Below are 20,555 nucleotides of genomic sequence, written 5' to 3' on the forward strand. Positions count from 1 at the left end.
CATGATTCATTTCACACTCAAAAATACTGTCTGGAAGACAGTGTCTGAGTTAATAGGCCTGGTCCGAATGCCTGGTTCTGGTTGTTACTACTCTCCTAGGACCTTAGGGACAGTACCTTCATTTCTTTATGCCCTGTTGTTGGATACTACAAAATAGATCATTGGTAATATCTCCTCCTTAGTCATTGGTAATGACTAAGATCAAAAGCTGCTCCATGAAGGTTTTGGAATATGTGAAATAAGATGGTTTGGGAGTCACTGTGATATGTTGGTCTTAAAATTACCTCGGCAAACTGAGTAAATGCCTCCAAGGTATGTTGTTCTATTATCCAATTCCTGTCAGCTAGCAGGAAGTCAAAAATAGAAGACAAGTTGGGCAGAATTTTGTCCTAAAAAGAAAACCAAACCTTATTAAATAGAGGAAAACTTCAGTATTCTATCCTTAATATTGTCAAGCTCCCCTAATCCTGTCCCAGTGGGCACATATTAGTATGTGTTAGGGCATGTCAGTCCTTTGCTTAAATGCGTCCAATAGCTTCTCATTTCTTTCAGAGTAAAAATCAAAGTCCTTATGATGGCCTACAAAGTCCCACTGCCTGTGTTTTGGCTCTACTGGCTCCCCTCAGGATATCAGACATGTTCTCATCTCAGAGGCATCAGGCTTACTGTTTCCCTTACATGCAGGATACCTGCATGACTTGCTCAACTTCAGGAATTTACTCACGGGTCACCTTGGTGAGGACACCACTGCCCATATCCTATTTAAAACCATACCCCCACATTCATGCTCCTCTGATTTCTTTCCACAGCACTCAAAATAACATGCTACATCATAGCTTTATTAGTTGCCTTCCACAGGCTGAGGGTGGGGGATTCATTAATGAATTTCCAATGATTAAAACAGCACCTGACACATAGCAAAAATTCAAGAAATTTTTTCTTGAATAAATCAATCCATCTCCTGGCTTTAAAGGCTTCTTAAATGTTGATGAATCCACCAACCTGTCAGACTACAGCCAACTCTAAATTATCTGTATGTCAAAATACATTTTTCTAAAAGAATACTTAAAATGAGTTCTATTTTGATAAAGTCACTATCTCTTCACAAAATACATTTTCTCCCCCAACTTTCATTGTCAACAATCCACAGAATTCAAGAAATTAAAAGCCTGAGAATTTTAATAATTCTTACAGGGATTTTGTTAACACAGGAACAAAAGAATTAAGAGTATTACCTGAAAAGCTTGAGGTATAAAAAATTTTCCTAGAGAAGATACAAAATCAAGCACTGCCAAACAAACATGGTCAGGAGGCTCTAATTTAAGCAGTGAGGTCTGTAAAGTTACTACCTAAAGTGGCAAAAATCAAAGAACAGTTATAAATGAAAACAAATATTTTGTGTAGACATAATGAGTAAGATTCTGATGGGTATGTGGGGAGGGGAAACACAAAAAAACCCAAAGCAAACACTCTACAAAAGCCTAAACTTAAAAAAAAAAAAAAAAAAGCCTAAACTTAATAAGTGGAATTTGAATAAAATGATCAAATGATTGACTCCATTTATTATAGCATTCATCCTACCCAGTGCTGTAAAGAAAAAAAAAAAATGTATTTCTGAGAAATAATATACCAGTATGTGCTCTTCTTTCAAATCTTTAAAAATTGTTTTGTATTTTAAATTCCAGTGAGGGAAATTCACTATTTAAAGCAGGGACTGACAAACTTTCTATAAATGGCCAGACGGTAAATATTTTAGGTTTTATAGGTAATATGTTCCCTGCTGCATATTGTTTTTAATTTTTATTTTACAAACCTTTGAAAACCTAAAAATCATCCTCAGCTCTTGTCCTGTAAACAGGAGGGCAGAACCTAGCCAGGAAGCTATACTTTGCCAACCCCTGACTTAAAGGAACACAGAAAGTTGTCTATAAAAGAAGCAATGCTTAAAAGAACAATTTACTAATGTTGAAATTTTAGAACTTTAAGTTATTTGGGTTTTTTAAAGGTAGGCACAAATATATCAAATTGTCCATATTTAATTTCTTGAAAAGGATAACTAAAACCATCAGAACCCACAAAGTCTGAGTCAGTTATTTTACTGCATTCTCATTCTCTATAATTTAGTAATCCATGTTACACATACGGTAATTTAAAATATACCTAATTAGTATTTGTTAATGCTAAGTTCTTAATGTACACAACCACTAACCAAGCTACTAAAACAAAGCATTAGTAGTTTCACTTTCCAGCATATATGGTCCTACAATATAGAGTGTTACTTCTAAGTAGGAATGACTAGTTTTACCTCAGAACTGTTTCTAAATGTGCCTGTAAGCTTAGGCCAGCTCCTGATTTGGGGGATCAATTCTGTCCTTAGGGATTAATTCCAAAGCCTCTAAACCACGTCAGAGATGAAGGCCTTTGGCCTTTTCTTCTCTATTGGCTCAGAACCTCCAAAAGCAGGTCCCCCCCACCAGTGACCTCATTACTGCCTGTCCCAGCCAGGCAAGCTGGGGGTCAGACTGAAAACTCAGTAGTCCTCTTGCTTCAAAATCATTTTATTTCTTCAGAAAAACAATGAGGATTATCCTTAAGCCCACACTGGTTACATTCCATACTCCCACAGCTGCAAGGCCTCTGACAAGGTCCTGAATGCAGGGTTCACACATGAACTACGACTCCTAACCTCAGGGATGTTCTGCGGTAGTCAAAGTTGTGACTGTTCAGCCTCAGGGAGCTAGGGAAGAACAGATACAGGCTGAATCAACAGCCCCAGTACTAATCATACTCTCCTGGAAGAGCGAAAGAGATAAGGAGACCTTCCTGAGACATTTACGTTCAGTTCAACAGGAAAAAAGTAACAAGCAAATTGAGCAACAAATCATTAAAAAGGACTGTTTCTAAAAAACTTTTTTAAGTCTTGCCAGTTCAACAATTTCCTCAGCAAAGACAGTATCAACTTGCTTACTGTTCTTACCTGACTTATCAGATGAGGATCTAGATTTTGAACGAAAACTCCCAACAGTGGAAGCAAAAAACTAAGTGTCTGCTGAATATAAGGTTGACCTGTTACCTTAAATAAGAAACACAAAATAATTCTGGTGAAAATTTTCAATTACATGAAAATAGCAACTTTTTAGTGAGCATTTATTATATATCGGGCAATATGCTACCTCACATGCACCTTATAACTTTATGAAGCAGATCTTATAACCCTCACTTTACTAATAATTAAGAGAAAGGGGCAGAGAGGTTACATAATTTGCTCAAGATCATATGACTAGGAAATTTAATCCGGATGGAGATCTAATTATTTTTGTTTGCCACTGAAAAACTTGTATATGCCTTAGTGTTCTTAAAATTCCATTTCTCTTCTTCATAATCATTTCTATCATGGTATTGTAAACTATATCACCAGCAGAGAATCCTCAACGAATATTTATTGAATGATTCATGAGGATTGGGGGAAAGCAATCACTGAAGTCAAAATACTGCAGAAAAGAAATTTAACTATTCATAAATATTAATGGTAAAACATTATCTGCAAAACCATTTCTAGGATTTACCAGAAGTATGAATTTTGCCTTCAGCTTCCAGTGGCTGGCACTACTTAGTCAAAGAAAATGTCATACTTAAGATTTTTAAATGTCATTTGTAAATTACAATAACCTAGGGGACCCATATCATCCTAATTCTAGCCTGATCATCACCTGGCCTTCTGCCAATGCTGGGGAAGAGGAACACGAACCAGCTAGAGCTACTCACTTGCCCCTGCCACCTTTAAGCCAAGCCACTCTCCACTGCCCAGAGGATTGTATGGAAGACCCCAGAATCACAGAAACACGCTACACTAACCCAGGAGAGGACAGAAACAATAGAGGAAGAGTTCGGGGGTTTTTAGGGTCCAAATGGTCATGAAAATAGTTAGCTGAAATATCACTGTCACTCATTAAGTTCTAGTTTTACTAATTTAATTCTATCACACTCAAAAAGAACCGGCTGAAAGTGTACAAAAAGTTATTTTAAGTTCTAATTGCAAGTTCTACCAAGCACTTAAAGAAATTATGTACATTTTACTCTACAGGGAAATTTCAGTACTATGCTCTTTTTTCAGTACTTTATTAGTTCTTCAGGGAAACAATCAGTTGCTCTCCTTACCAGTTTAGGGTTTAAAAAAGCCCAAAGCTGACTCCCAATTTCCATAATTGCAGTTTGCTGTGCAATATCCAGAACTTCACTAGCAGAATTACATACAGCAAGCAAAGCAGAGAGCAGTGTGTTCTAAAGGGAGAGAGGGAAGGGTCCAAGGTTAGATCCCAGTCTACTACAGGAGCTGAGGCTGCAGAGGTTATGATTTACTTATAACTCTTCATAAAAACCTGTGTCAAATTTATACTGAGGCCAGAAGCCATCTTTTCAGCTACTTCTTTAATATATATTATCTTATTAAAACAAATTTTACTTATACACAGAAACATTTGCTTCACTTTCTAAATATTTTTCCCATTTAGGTTAAAATTTAATATTAAAATGGAAACACCAATATATTTTAATAAAGAAGTTTGATATAAATTGTCAATAGGATCAAGCTAATTTATAATGTTCATCAACTAAAAATTCTATTGTTTTCCATATTATGTATCTAGCAATCTTTTAACATTACTAGATTTTATTGTTGCTGGTGTTTTATACTTAACCTTTAAAATTCCTCAATGAAAAAGTAAATAAATAAATAAATAAATAAATAAATAAATAAATAAATAAAATTCCTCAGTGACACTGCATTCAATAAGCAAATATAATACTTGAGAAGTACACTACCTAGAATTTGAAACTAAAAACCATCTTTTCTAGATTCACTCTTCTCTATATAGAATCTTTCTCTCTGGCCAGGAATGGGGTTCATTGAGGGGACAGTGGGAGTAAAGTGAAAGCCACTGGGAAAGTAATGATTAATAACAATGCCTTTAATCCATTATACCTCAACAGCCATACTTAAGTTTCGCTGATTACCATACAGCTTTTTTAAGATTTACCTATTTCCTTCTACAAATAAGCATGTAAAATGACCCACTGAACTAAAGTTTCAGTCAGGGCAAAAATATATTCAATTTTAGAAAATAGGTGTATTATTTTACATAATACGAAAGGTTTTTTGTCTTCAACTACAAAAATCAGTGCATAATAAATGTAAAATTGTAACAATTTAACCTACTAATTAAGTATTTAATAGTTTTCTCAAAAATAAATGCAAATAAAAACTTATATTTCCTTTGGATATATGTATATGCTTTAAATTTTCTTAATAATTATCATCAAAAAAAATAATTATCATCAGGTGCCACTATGTAACAGTGTCAGAACATCTGCACTTTGGAAATACAAGCCTTGAGAAAACTCTGAACTCCTAATTTAAAATTGCAAATAGGCCCCTAACCTCTTGAATGCCCTGTCCTCATCCCTATTTTTCTCCACTTACCACAACCTGATACAACATATGTACATATATATTTATTACTTATTTTACTGTCCACAATGCAAGCTCATGAGAACAGGAATTTTTGTTTTGTTCTTGTATGCCTAAAATAGTGCTTGGCAGATAAGAGCACTCAAAATATATTTGTTGGATGAATGAATGAACCAACAAAGGAGGAAACTAGACTGGAAGATTCAACCATATGTACTATAGTTCAATTTTAAAAAACCATGGAGGGACACCTGGGTGGCACAGCAGTTTGGCGCCTGCCTTTGGCCCAGGGCGTGATCCTGGAGACCCGGGATCGAATCCCACATCGGGCTCCCGGTGCATGGAGCCTGCTTCTCCCCCTGCCTGTGTCTCTGCCTCTCTCTCCCTCTCTCTGTGTGACTATCATAAATAAATAAAAATTTAAAAAAATAAAAATAAAAAAATAAAAAACCATGGATTTTTTTTTACTTCTCATAAATGAATTTCTTTTATATTTAATTATTTTAAGAGGGAGCAAGCTACCTAAAGGCTCAGAATAGGTGTGTGTAAAATGGGGGCTGTGTTTTATCAAATAGAAGAATCATGTCCGCCTAATCTAATGATGTGTCAGCAAAACTCCTATAAACAAAATATTTCACAATAGGTTTCATCTTGGTCCAATGTGTCTTGAACTAGTCTCCCTACCCCCAATATAATTTCCATCAGTCAAGATAACAGGAAGTTTCTCACAGATCCCTTTACAATGCAGAAATCTGAAAATCCTGCTAGTTTCTAGCCTGAGGGCAGAGACTATATACATCTTAGTAAATAGCCTATCACTAGTACCTTGAGCAGTGCTCAGGAAACAGCTGCTAAATGAATCAAATCCACAAAATTCTTATTTTACCAGAGATTCAAGTTCTCCCAAAGTCCGACTATTGCTTAGCCACTCCTGACACTGTGCAATCCCGACTCTGGTGATGTCACATGCGGCTTGCTTCCTGAGCTCGGTTGGTAATGCCTGCAGGGAAATACACTGCCACAGAGGCAGATTTTCTGCTGCTTTGGGAGAAAATTTCTGGATAAACTCTACCTAAAATAAATCAAAGAAATAATAGTAACATGAGACAATCTGGTGAATGGATGAGCAAAAGCTAAGTACTAGTTTCCATGCTTTATATTTTTAAAAAGTTTTTAATTGAGTAGTAATACTACAAGTACCAGACCAAGGTAACTTAAAGGAACATGATTATTTTTGCTTTTGGATTTGTTTGCAAAACAAACAGTTTAAGTGAATGTGATATGAAGACACGAGAAAGGTTGAAAACCACGCATTTCATTATTAGTCCAGTCAGCTGTTTTATTCTGCTTCTACCCATACAGTCTATTATTTTCCTACAAACTTGTGTGCTAGTGACCTTGTTTGGTTAAATCCAAAAGAGGCCAGAAGACTGATTCAGCCAACCCTGGTGGCCATTAGCACAGCAGACTAGAACAGAGGACCTAAAGAAAGAAGCAAGGGGGTCATCAGTTCTGTTTCCTGTGGGGCTAGCTGGCTCTGCTCTCAGACAACACACAGAATCGATTTCATAAATGTAAGCCACCAGCCCAGAGCAATGTGGCTGGCAAGTCCATTTTACCACTGCAATAATGCAAAGCCACTGCCAAGTTAACAGAAAAACAGCACTGTTATGTTAAAATGAGACATGAACAGACAAACTAAAAACAAAACACAAACGGAAGAGGCCCTGAAGCAGGTGCATGCCAAAGAGTGGAACATGAACACCAGAGTAATGGGAAATGCAGCCTTTGGAGTAAGACAGATCCAGCTTGGATCCCAGCTATTTATCACAATGAGTTTGGAGATGCTCTTTTACTTCCCTAAACTACGGTTTCTTCATCTGTGGAATGAACGTAATCCACATATCCCACAAGGCTAACCCAGGAACTCCATGAACTCAAGTGCCTAGAACACAACCCAGTACATACTGTTGTCTCAGAAAAGGTCCATTCCCTCTTCAAAAGGAGGGATCATGTCTTTAGGGAAAAGGAAAAAGACAAAGCCTCGCAGAAAAACAAACTCTTGTGAAGTGCCCCCTTCGAGCAGCTTCCATTCCAGGTCTCAAGACTCAGCCCTGCCTCTAGGGAGGGTTAGTATCTCAATTTTAGGATTAACTACACCCACAGACTCTCAAGACAAGAATTCAAGTTTAGGTATGCCCCTTTAAATTTTCACACCGTAACTTGACCAGGAACAACTGAAGGAAAAAATTAAAAGTAACCCCTCAAAATCCATAAAGTAACTTAGTATTCAATAGCCTCAATTATTTGGAGACACTTAGAAAATTGAGTATCTAGATCCCTAAAGAGAAACTAGTTTATAACAAAGTTTCTAGATCTCACTTAGAGGTCATTCATTCTGAGTTGTATTTTCTAAAAGTTAAAATTTCACCATAACCCCGGTAAAAGGATAATTTTATTCCCATTTAATAAATAAGAAAAGTGAGGTTAAAAGAGACTTTCCCTCCCAATCCCACATCTTTAGCTAGGGCCTCCGTCACCAGAGCCACTATTAAGGTCAGTATACCAGGAACCAGGGAAAGACCTTTCAGAGAATAAAAGGTACTCAAATCTGAAGGGACATGGAGCAGATAATTCCTCTGAAATTTTGGAGGGGAGAACAGCACCCCTTATGTATTTTCCAGAGGGCTAGGAGGTGGATCTGCTGTGCTTTCAGCCTCAGAATCACCTGCATGGAAGAGGGCCAGGAAGTTAGCATGTTTCCTCAGGGGCCTGGCAATCACTCTCAGGCAGGAAAGCAGACATGGACTTGAGGCAAATATTCTATTCAGAACAAACTCCCAGGGCACCGGGGTGGCTCAGTCAGTCGTCTGACTCTTGATTTTGGCTCAGGTCATGATCTCAGGGTTGTGAGATTGAGCCCCATGTCAGAATACACACTGGGCATGGAACCTGTTTAAGATTCTCTCTTCCTCTCTCTGTCCCTCATCCCCCCTCTGCACACTTGCTCTCGCTCAAATAAATAAATAAATATTAAAAAAGAAAGAACGAATGAACCAACTACCAATATTTACTGAGCACCCTTCTAAGCATGGCATGATGCTATGCCTGGGACTGTGTCCATCCTTGGGCCTGCATTGTCCGGTTTTAGCAAGAATTCTGCTAAGTCAATCTAGAAAGGATCCCTCAGCCTTGGCATTTGATCACTTTGGTCTATGTTCAGCAAGAATCTTACCTGTCAGTTTAGCAAGAACCACCTCCTTACCCTTGATGTTTCCTCTAAGTAATTTCACCCACTGACCTGCACCTTGCTTGAGATCCTACGAGGCTATGCTATATTCAGATCTGAACCAAGTTCTACGCAGAGGCCTCTTTTCCCTACAGCAACAATCCCAGAATAAAACCCACTTTTACCACTTTACTGTATGGCTCTGGTTTTTAACAATATTAAAATCTAAACCCATCTAAAAGCAATAAGCAAAGCAATCACTACATTAAAAATTTATGCTCAGACCAAGTCAACATTTAAACATAGAATATATGGGGCAGTGGGAAGCCTTCCAAGAGTTTGAATCCATTTCTCAGCAGCTGCTCAAAGACAGTGACTAAGATGCTATCCTTGCCTGTTGTGATGGAGCCATGAAGAAGAAGAGCCGCCTCAACAGTACTGATAGGTTGGCAAGCTGATAGCATTCTCCAGCACAGGATTTTACCTAGGAAAATAAAGGAGAGGAAAGATCGATTTAAAATCATGGCTTTTACAAGTTTTTATATGCTATAATATTAATAGCAGCGCTTTCCAGGACCAAAGATTTTAAGTAATTTAGAGCTTTAATTAGTTTTTCTTCTATTAACCTAGATTACTTTTATAATGAGAAAACAATTCTGACATTGTGTTTATAAACAACCCTCTGGAATTTCTATTTGGAGGATAGAAATAGAATAATCATCCATACCATTTGGATGATAACTTGATATGTTAATCTTCCTACTCAAAGACAATTCATGGAATCTTTTAAAGATCTAAGCACAATAGTGCAGAGGTGGGTGTAACTCTAGATAGGAGCTCCATTAAAAGATTCTATAAGTTCAATTTTCTGAAGATCAATTCCTATCATAATACACTAGGAGAGCTTTTACTTAATTAAATGAATGCTTTTATTTGAAGAAGATAATATAAACATAATATTACTTTGGATCTGTCTTGTGCAAAATGTATTAAGGATTCAGAAGTGTGTATGGGCTCCAGATGATTAGCCCTGGAGACACATGTGCCAGCTGTTAGGTTATTATACACCTCACCAGACTTAGTCTACAACATTTTTAAACTGCAAACTAAGAACCATATGACATAACAGCTATTAAGAAACAAAAGACACATGGCCCCAGATGACATCTTTATCAAAGGCCAGGGACAAAAAACTGAAATAAAGACATGACTGTATCACATGGAATATATCAAACATCTCAAAATTTAAAAGCAAAAAAAGGTCAATGTTGAAAAGATTAAAATAAATCATCACTAAATCATTTTCTCTTTGTAACCATTCACAAAGCATGAGTTCTTTCCCAAAAAGGCATTAATCACTGCAACATTTAGTGCCTCTCAAATCATTATGATACAACAAAATCAAGAGGTAGTTAGTTAAAGTCATTTTAAAGAAAGAAAGAAAGAGAAAGAAAAAAAGAAAGAAAGAAAGAAAGAAAGAAAGAAAGAAAAAGAAAGAAAGAAAGAAAGAACTCTCAGTAATCAACATTACAACTAACTCTTTTTTCTTATTTTCTACTTTGCATTCAAGTTCAAATTTATTCTCCATTAAACTAGTCTTTCTTTTCCAGAACAATTAATAGAACTCTGTAAGATTTTGACAATATAAGACAATTTCTCCAGTTTGACATTGTTTCTGGCACACCTTTCTCAGTAGCATCAGCATTAATGCACAGCAAAGACACTGTCAAAAGAGTTTAGCTACCATACTAGCTCTCCTTTTGATATTCACATTCTTTAAGATTATCATATCCTTAAAGGAACTGCATGGAAAGTGAGTGTTTTAAGCCCTGTAATTCTACTCACCAGCTGAGCCACTATGGTGACATGGTGGGCACAGAGTTCAGCAGTCCCATATCTGATATAAGAGAAGATAATCTTTATGAAATAATTTATGCAATTATTCAGAAAAGCAAGGAGATGAACTTCCAAAAAGCATTAACTATTCGAAGCTGCAATTTCCCCATGGGCAAAGAGAATACCACAATATACAAAACTACCTAAGCAACAGTTATCTATTACTTGAACCGTAAAAAGGAAAGAAGGAAACTGGTTCCTGATTTAGTGCTATGATATGAAATCGAACTATTTTTAAGGATTATTAAGACAGAATTTTTCTATAAATTTACAAGTACAACATCATTTACTATCAGTTACTACTATAAATCAATCCAAAAACCAAAAAAAGTACATCATACCGGGAAAGGAAGCACCACGCATCCATAGCTAACAAAGAGGTGATCATGTTAGCACTAAGCACAGCATTCAATAGGGCAACATCCTAATGAAAAACATAAAGTACATGATACATTATTATGATTACATTTCTCAAAACAAAACACCATCACAATCGAAGTAACAACAGATCCTCAGTGTTTAAAAAGCTCAACTTTCTAATATCTCAGAGAGCCTATAACACATTCCCTCCATATGTACTGAGCACCTACTATATACTAAGCATTATGCTGGGCTATGGAGATTCAAAAGTGATTTTAAATATGGTTACTCAACCATTAGGATCCACAAAGGTTCTAGTGCTAGATATTAACCACTGTAAAATATCTTAAAGGATATTGATCCTTATATATATCTCAAGATTTTTTTCTTATAATTTTCTCAACATCTTTTCTATTTTTAATTCCGTTAAGTAAAATCAACATTATGCCTAAAATCTACAGGAGACTTGGTGCTATAATCTACTATTCTCCTTCTCTTTATGAAATTGAATTTGGTAAAACCTAACACTTTTCCTCTTTTCACTCTATCTTTCCAAATTTTCCCACCCAAAATGTTTTCAAATGTTTTAGCTAGCCACTACATCTGAGTACTACAGGACTCTAGGATTACCATTTCCTAAGATAAAACTGACTTACAAGCGTAAAATGTGCAAATTGAGAGAATGACATTCAAAAAGAGTACACATTAACTATACCTTTCTTCTGTATAGAAGTCAAAATTTCAGTGAAAAGAAGCAGAGGGGTAACCTCAGTTTAGATAGTAGGCAACAAACTTACCAGTTCAGGAAACAGTGAAGGATGAAAGGAAGTAATAAATGTACACAGATGTACGCAAACATGCTCATACAAGGTGACAGCAACTTCCATTTGCCCTTTACTCTTTATTCCTTGTAAATGAACAGGCAGAGACAGTTCACCAGCACATTGCTCAAAACTGTAGAAAATGGCTTTGAGTAGAGATACCCTGCAGGGAAATTGAGAACACTGAACCTCTCACTATTCACATTTAACATTTAGCAGGTATCATAATAACATGGTAATATGGAGGGTTACTTTCACAAAGCAAAATGTCTCAAGAGGTGTATATCAATGACAGTTTCCAATATGTGTGAATATGTCACCATAAAAATAAAATATAGTCACTGTTAGACAAATTCCTTAAAGGAGAATTTTCCTGTACTTTTTTTTTTTTTTATCATTTATCACATATTTATTATAGTACTGAACTACATAAAGATAAAATTAAAATTAATCAAAGAACCCGAAATTTAAATATATATTAGATATTACATAGAAAATAGAAAACAGGTATAAAACAGAGAGGGATTATTTTAAGATTGAAATAGTTTAAGAAATCTTCATAGAGGATTTGAATAACAAATTATACACAGGCAAAATATACACAGGCAAAGATGACAAAGTACAAGGAGACGGCAGGTGTGAACAGCCAGTGTGACCAAAGTGAGGCATGTGTTCAGAAAACTACATGAGTGACAAGATGAGGGGCACCACTAGGGGGTGGCGGCAGAGGGCCAGACTTGGAGCCCAAAGCTGGGCAGCCTGGCATCGGCTTTGCTGTGTAGGCAGGATCAGGAGGCTCACAACAGGGCTTCAGGAGGTGACCTGCTCTGGCACACAGAGTGCGCTCAAGGAGAGGCTGAGCGCTCCAGCACAGCAATCACCCCTGCAGTAAGATGCTACAGCCTGGTGGTGGCCAGGGGGACAAATGAGGAAATTTCCTAGGACAGAACTTAAGAATCCAGCATTCTATTTAACAGAACTCATCTTTAAATGTTGGTAAATACATCTACCTTCTGACGTGCAATGTTTATAACACTAGGTCTCAGGCAAAAACTTCTAAAATACTGAATAAAATTAAAATATTTTTATCATCTCTTATAGACTTCTATTTTTTATATCTATAAAGTACCAATACATATGAGGTCTACACAGCAATTAACTAGCATATCTGATGTAAACAAAAACTTAATTTCAAGATCATTCCAAATGACAGGGCATTCTACACCATCTGTGAGATGACTGGATAAAAACACCACCCCGTTTTCTACCTGGTTGTAGCTTCTGTGAGCTGGCTTTCTGTGCACCACAGGGCCTGCACATTCTCAGGCTGAGAGGGCAGCTTATCCATGATGACAACCAGCAGAAGACATTGTGGGAACTGTAGTTCACTCGGCAGCTCTTACAGGAGATAAAAACATATGCATTAAGTTATAACAAATTAGTAAAAATATACTCTATGTATTTTCAACAGCTATCAGAAGCATAACTGTTTCCTTGGACTGTTTTTCTCATTTAAAGAAAAAGTAGAAGGAATCTTAAATAATAATCTTTAAAAAGGATGATTACAAAAAGGAAATAACCCTGTCTCTAACAATCATAATTATTAGAAGGTTTAAGATTAAATCTGTTTTGAAGCTTACCTAATTTACTGTCCAAAACCACTTGTACAAAAGGTTGGAACGTGAGAAGCTGATTGATGAGTGGATCCAGTGTAACTAGGAAAGTACCTGCTATTTCCTCCTGTTGTGCTTTAGAGATCTGGGCAGCATATAGGCTGGGAGGAAACTTGCTAGAAAGAGAGAAAAAGTTCATCCATTAATAGGTTTCTTCTAATTTTAGGTAGACATAAGTACTGCAAACCAATTTCTTCTAGCAGCAAAATATATAAAAAATATGTAGCATGTATTTTATAAAACAAAATTCAAAGCACTAAATTGATACCACAATTGTATGAAGACCTCCAAACTAAGTAACATGAATATAATTCTACGGAATTAGAAGTTTATAATCTTAGAAAAATCCTTACTATTATTTTGGTCATTTTAATACCATCTTAACAGTAGTATCCTTAAAAAAAGACCACGAAGGAGTGTCTAGGTGGCTCAGTTGGTTAAACATCTGACTCTTGACTCAGGTCCTGATTTCGGGTTCTGGGATGGAGACCCACCCTGGGCTCCAAACTCAGCAGGGAGTCTCTTGGAGATCTCTCTCTCCCTCTGCCCCTCCACCCACTTTTTCTCTCTAAAATAAAAATGAATAAATCTTAAAAAAAAAAAGATCATGAAAATATGAATATCAAATAACCAGTAAAAACATGACATATAGAAAGATATTCTGATAAATTGTGGCTTTGTCACTTCTGTTAAAAGTTGATTTGAATTAATACTCAGAAACAAGGGCTTTGTAAGAATTAAACTGTACACTAGTCCTGAATGACAATTCAAAGACTTTTTCATGGAAGACGTCTCAGTATATAGAGTTGAAACAAAACTTTAGTCAAACCTATGTGAAGTAAGACGTGTACTTTTTGCCACGTTATTTTGAGGATATTTAACTTGTTATTTAACTTGAAGATACCTAAGAAAACCCTGTCTAACAGGGAATAACAGCATTTAAAGGGATGCATTTAAAGGATGCACTTAAAGAAACACTTAAGGCCTTTATAGTGTAATGGAAAAGCAACAGTCTGTCAGTTACTAGTTGTGTGACTTTGGTTCATTCATTTGACTGCCTGATTCTTCATTTGTGGTGTTGATTCAGAGTTGCTGGTGAGGATTAAGGTATAAGTAAGGTGAAAGATATATATTAATAAAATATATAGTGAAACTCCATGGACTTGAACTACAGCTACTAAGCATCAAAGCAAGTACTTGTTTTTCAATCAAATGGTGTATTTAATTAATTTATGTGACAAGTATTTCTTAAATGCATGTGTATACATGCCATGCACTGTTCCAAGAGCACGTAACACAGTAGTAAACAGAATGTACAAGGTCACAGCGTTTATAAAGTTCACATGCTAATGAAGGGGGCAGTTAGCAAACAAGTAAGCAAGTAAATCCGTAATATAACAGATGTTAGTAAGTGCCATGGAGAAAAATAAAATAAAACAAGGTACGGTAGACAGGAAATTCTACTGAATTCTGTTTGAATAGTGAATCATTTGTGGGTTGGTACAGAGAAGTTCAGTGATCTCACTGATGTCTCATCACTCACTTTGGCCAACAGACTAGGCCAGGATAGGATGCTCTCTGTGGAAACCCAGGTAAGAACACAGTACTGTATGGCATTGGATGTGAGCAGTTCTCGTGGTAAGAAATGGCCGCATTCAATAGGTAAACACATCGAATACACACTGAATATGTCTATACTGGAGGCGATACTGACGATTTGCTAATGAATGGCACATAGAAAAAAATGTCAGCGATGATAGCAAGGTTTTTTGGCCTGATCAATTTGAAGAACAGAGCTGCCTGTTATGTATTTGGGGGGGAAGGACTGAGTACTGGCAGAGGGAGGAGGAGAGAAAATCTCGAGCAGACTTCTCACTGTGCACGGTGCCCAACATGGGGCTCAATCCCACAACCCTAAAATCATGACCTGAGCTGAAACGAAGTCAGATGCTTAACTGACTGAGCCACCCAGGCGCCCCCAGAGTTTTCATTTAAACTGAAATGAGGATGCTACTAGGGAAGCAGATTTTGTCAGGGGTAGAGATGGAATGGGTGGGAATCAAGAGTTTGGTCTGGGTGGATGTAAGTGCAGATGCCCCAACTGGCAGAGTTCGACATTAAAGGGGGAGACACTCTTATCATGAGACAAAATGACCTAAGAGAGAAATGAAGCCTGAGGACCAAGACCAGCTGCTGAGGCACACTCAACTTCAGCTGGGTAGACAAGGAACCTGTTGAGGAGAAGCAGCCAGTGAGGTTAGAAGAGAATAAGAGGGAGAAGTATTCTAGAAGCCAATGGAAGAAAAAGTTCAAAAAGAAGGATCAAATGCTACAGACAGGTTACAAAAGATGAGGCTGAAAAGTGACCACTGGATGTAGCAATGTGGATGTCACTGATGACCTTGACGAGAAGTTCTAGTGAAGTGATGGAATGGAAAGCCTGTCTAGAACAGTCCCAAGAAAACAAAGTAGAGACAGTGATATAGACAGACAACTCCTAGGAGTTTGTTTTAAACAGAAGTGCAAGGCATGTGGAGGAGGATATGAAGTTGAGAGGTTTAGTTTTGTATTCTTACCATAAGAAAAATAACATGCTGGATATTGACAAGGAAAACCCGGTAGGGAGGGAAGACTACTGATGCAAGAGGGAAAGGAAACAGTTGCTTGAGCAAGGTCCTTGAACATGTGCAGGCAGATGAACCAGTGCAGGCATGGAGGCTCGCCTTGGGCTGGTGCACAGAAAACTCCTTCACGGGAACAGGGAATATGCAGACCAAGACCCAAGCAGCACAGTCAACGTGTGGAGGAAATCATGCTTTCATCTTTTTCAGTGACAGACACAGTGAGGACATGAACTGACAAGGAGAATGGGGAGGAGGGGTGAGAGATGTGGAAAGTTTAAGGAAGGAGAGGCATGGAAAATGCTGTCTAGGAGAATAGAGGACTGCTGGACAAATGCTGGACAAATGAGTTGACAGAGTATTTTAGTGTCAAATTGAGGGCTCCTTGGAGGTCTGCAATTACACATATCACTCAGCCCCTATTTAAATGATTCTTTACTGTAATTCACTTTTTTTTTGTTTTGTTTTTCTGAGACGGAGTTAACTACTACTTAACTTAAATTTCTAGAAATAAAACAAAAAGCTACAAAGATAAAAAACAATATATCCATATATATATAACCTCTTTTTTTTTTTGGCCTTTGGTATTTATCATCATACCAATTATAAGGTATAATTGGTATAAGGTACTAGTTAAGGTAGTATAGGTATAAGGTACCTGTTATAAGGTACTAGTTAAGAATACAAAGAGAAGTAAAACTCACATGGAATCTACTCTTTAAATCTTCAATTATTTTAAACAAGCAGATAAAAATATACTAAAATAGTAAAAAAAATTACTCTTGTGTTTTATTTTAAATGGCATACACTTTTAACCTTTGTATGGTTCATATGGCACTATTACATTTTAGTAATCACATGGCATTCTTCTTACCTGTGTATCTGAAGATAAAGCTGGTGCAATGTACAGCAAGAATCAGAAAGTAAAGGAAGAAATTCCTAAAATAAAACAACTCTATTCATTCTCCGTATGTATACATATCTTCTCACAAAGGCATGCAAAATAAAATAAAATTCTGGATGTGCCATGTTAAAAAAAAAAGTTTCTTGTATGAGAATAAAAGGCTAAGGCTAAGGCTAAGCACCTAATTTACCACTAAAACTATCACCAAAACCATAATTAGCAGCTATCACTGAGTACCTACCAAGTGCTCCGTAGACATGTAGCAAATGACTTTAGGTATATCACTTTATCTTAGTCCTCTCAGAAATTTTATGACATACTATTATTCCATAATATAGAAAGCTAAAGTATCAAGTAACTTGATCAAGTTACATAGCTGAAAACCAGCAAAGTTAGGATTTGAGTACAGTTGTAATTGCTCCATTATGGCTAGGCTATCTCTTAGGAAAAAATAAATAGTTCTTATTGTACTATAGGATATAGAAAAAAACTGAGGATATATTTTAAAAATTAAAAATTCCTCTGACAGAAAATGATTGATTAAAAATGGCATAATTAGGCATAATTCTGCCTCCTACATATCAAACAAATATCAGATAGGTAATTGCCTATCAAGTGCCATTGGTGCCAGGACCCTTCCACCAATGGGCCCCTACCCAGAAATACACATCCTGTAAGCTGTAGGGAACTGAGTGTTAGAGCAGCCAACTATGGTAAGTAGCAGTTGCCCAGAAGGACCAGTTCGGAAGCACATCAAACAGGCTGACAATGTGTCAGGAGTCAGTGTGCCTGTCATGGAATTCTGAGTGTAATAAAGTCACTGGAGAGCCTTACCTTTTCCTTCAGAGAGGAAGACAAAGTTAAGGACAAATTCAACATAGACAACCATTTTTTTTTTTTTTTTTAAATCAGCAGTACCTATTACTAATGATGTTTCTTTGGCTGTTAAAGCATTTTCTGCTCTTCTCTCCAAATATTCTGTCTTGCTAGCTTATCTAGTCTATTCATAGAACTTCAACTATCATTGCTATCCTGATGACTCCCCAATATGTAAGTCTTCTTAAAATTAGTATACAGTTTTAAAGCTTTGAATATCTCAATTAAAAATTTAAAAATAAGATAGAAATTAATAAACAGCATTTAAAGCCAAACTGAATTATCTTCTGAAAATTGGCTTGTCCTTATAATTTTATTTATATTTATACTTAAAAAATAATTCTTCAGAGAATTTAATAAAAATAATAACATGATAATGATAGCAACTCAAATGAGATACTGGATGCTCAACATTTAATATTTTTTAGAAAACCTATAAAATATGTTGACAAAATACCTTCAAAAGATTAATTTGGCAGGAATGACAGAAGTAGGACAATTTATTATTTATTATAGATTTCACATTTACACATTATAAAAAATAGTCCTTACCTTAGTATAGTGCAAAAGGGAGTTAGCAAAGAAACGACACAATTTGAGTGTTTTCTGAAATAATCTATAATCAGCATTATCCTGTTCCAAAGAAGGAAAAAAGAAAGCATAATAAGAATGAAATTAACTAACCTTGTAAATGAGACAATATTTTCTAAAAAGATCTCTTAATAAACAGAGTATAAATCTTTTCCAAGCAAACATAATTCTTCTCTGAATTGTTAGTAGCAACACAAATACCAAATGACAGATATTTCAAAAAATTAAACTCTACTGAAGAGAAATCTTAAGTTATGAAGCAAAAGAGGTAGGTGATCATTCCTGGTTGGTCTGAAAGTGAAAGAAATTTAAATACCTTACTGCTTTTTGCTATATGGAGATCAACAGATGGTCAAAAGAAAAAAAGTTTCAAATTAATAAAAGAATGACATGTGAAAGAAAACAGGAAAAATACATGAGAAGGCAGTTCACAGAAAATACAAATTGCCAATAAACTAATACTGAAAAAATTCAAATTATGACCTCATTCTGTACCTTTTGAGGAAAAGGCTATTTGATTAGCAAATATGAAAAAAAAAAAAAGACTGGTAATATCCCAAAGTTACTGAAGAAGTGGGGTAATAGGCACTTTGTTTTACCATTTCTGGGAGCATAAGATAATACATTCTTTGCATTATTATTAAAAGCTAGTGTTGAATCCCCTTAACCCAGTAGCAGTTCCACTTCTGGAAATATATCCTATAGAAATACTAGCTAGGACAGAAATGCAATACAACTCTTTTTATATAGTGAAAACTGAAATGGATCAAGTATCTGTCACCTAGAGAATGGGTTAATAAATTCAAGGTATTTTCATAAACTAATTGCATAGAGCTATTAAAAGAATTGGGTAGATTTATCTTCACAGACACAAAAAGCCCTAAGATAATTCAGTGAAAAATCAAGCTGTAAAACTGTATGTATATCATCCTATTATTATTTAAAAGCGTGTCAATTTGCTCCCTAACCCCACAAAAATAAATCAAAATTTTACCTGTGGTTCTCTCTAGAAGATGAAGGTAGGATTTCACTTACCATGTTAAATATTTCTGTATCATGATGTGAGGGTTTTGTGTGTGTGAAATTTGCAAACTGATAAAACAGTGGTAATACCAAGATAGCTATGTGTATGTGGGGGAGTAGAGACTATGGAGTCATCCTGTCTGGACTGAAATTCTGGCCCTACTACAGCTACTACATACCTTGGGAAGGTTATTAAACTCCTCTTTGAGATTGCAATATGTGGCTTATCCTATAGTTATGGTGAGGTTTAAGTAGGCAACTTAACTCAATAAATGTGGGTTGTTTTGTCACTCCCTATGTGTTAATATACACTGTAATCCAGAAAGCTTAAATTAGTACAATAAAATTAAGTCAAATAGATACCTTATTGTCTTTAATTCTGAGAATTTAGTATGAAATACCCTATCTTAACTTTAATGTTAATTGACTATTTTTGATTTCTTTCCAATGTGGCAAAACCTTAAAGAAACCAATCAAAACAGAACTGGATGATCCATTAATTAAATATGACCCTTCATTGTGATCTTTATTAACAATGTTTGGAAACAATTCCTCACCAGAAATACGTTAGATGAAAATTCACCATTCTCTGATAAAAATAAACATGAATTTTCTTATAGAGTGCTATGGAAGCTTAAAAGTACAGAAATTAAAGACGAATCTACACTGACCTTCTAATATACTCAATAAGAAATCTTAGGCTTAGATGTCATATCACAAGAAATCTTCCCTGATTTCATGATTGGGTTCCTACCTTTACTCTTATCAGCCAACATCCAGGTCTCCAAACATCACACTATTCCAGGCCTAGACTGCAAATTGTTGAGGGCAAAAAATTTGACTTACACAGAGTAAAAACTCTGGAAATACTTATTAAATGAATGGCCAGTAACATACAACTTATCGTGTTTGCCTACTGTCAATTTTTCTTTCTCATTCAAGGGGAAAATTTTAAAACGTTTGGTCAGAGGATCTAGTTTTAAACTTCATTACTAACCAGATTCATTAAATCTAGAATTTTTTATTTTGATATTTTCAAAAAGCAAGTGTAAAACTTATTTTCCCATCTTGATTTACTGAATAGCTTAAAACAG

The 20,555-nt window shown here is 35.9% G+C and overlaps 1 protein-coding gene across 2 annotated transcripts in view; it reads right to left on the reverse strand.

Annotated features, from left to right (window-relative positions):
* Window positions 1-20,555, reverse strand: part of C7H1orf112 (chromosome 7 C1orf112 homolog) — a 43,626-nt gene that overhangs the window by 7,346 nt on the left and 15,725 nt on the right. For both annotated transcript variants that reach the window (XR_005362106.1, XM_038542574.1), the window contains exons 9-21: window positions 18,400-18,480; window positions 16,942-17,006; window positions 13,414-13,562; window positions 13,042-13,171; window positions 11,750-11,936; window positions 10,934-11,016; window positions 10,542-10,593; window positions 9,091-9,180; window positions 6,354-6,539; window positions 4,159-4,281; window positions 2,978-3,073; window positions 1,236-1,349; window positions 285-389 (exon numbers count right to left, since the gene is read on the reverse strand). Coding sequence is in view for 1 of the 2 variants with exons in the window: in XM_038542574.1 (XP_038398502.1) it covers window positions 285-389; window positions 1,236-1,349; window positions 2,978-3,073; window positions 4,159-4,281; window positions 6,354-6,539; window positions 9,091-9,180; window positions 10,542-10,593; window positions 10,934-11,016; window positions 11,750-11,936; window positions 13,042-13,171; window positions 13,414-13,562; window positions 16,942-17,006; window positions 18,400-18,480 (1,461 nt within the window). In the remaining variant the exon portion in view is untranslated. The remainder of the gene's footprint in view (window positions 1-284; window positions 390-1,235; window positions 1,350-2,977; window positions 3,074-4,158; window positions 4,282-6,353; window positions 6,540-9,090; window positions 9,181-10,541; window positions 10,594-10,933; window positions 11,017-11,749; window positions 11,937-13,041; window positions 13,172-13,413; window positions 13,563-16,941; window positions 17,007-18,399; window positions 18,481-20,555) is intronic.

Source organism: Canis lupus, chromosome 7 (genome assembly GCF_011100685.1).
Source record: "Canis lupus familiaris isolate Mischka breed German Shepherd chromosome 7, alternate assembly UU_Cfam_GSD_1.0, whole genome shotgun sequence".
Taxonomy (NCBI): Eukaryota; Metazoa; Chordata; class Mammalia; order Carnivora; family Canidae; genus Canis; species Canis lupus.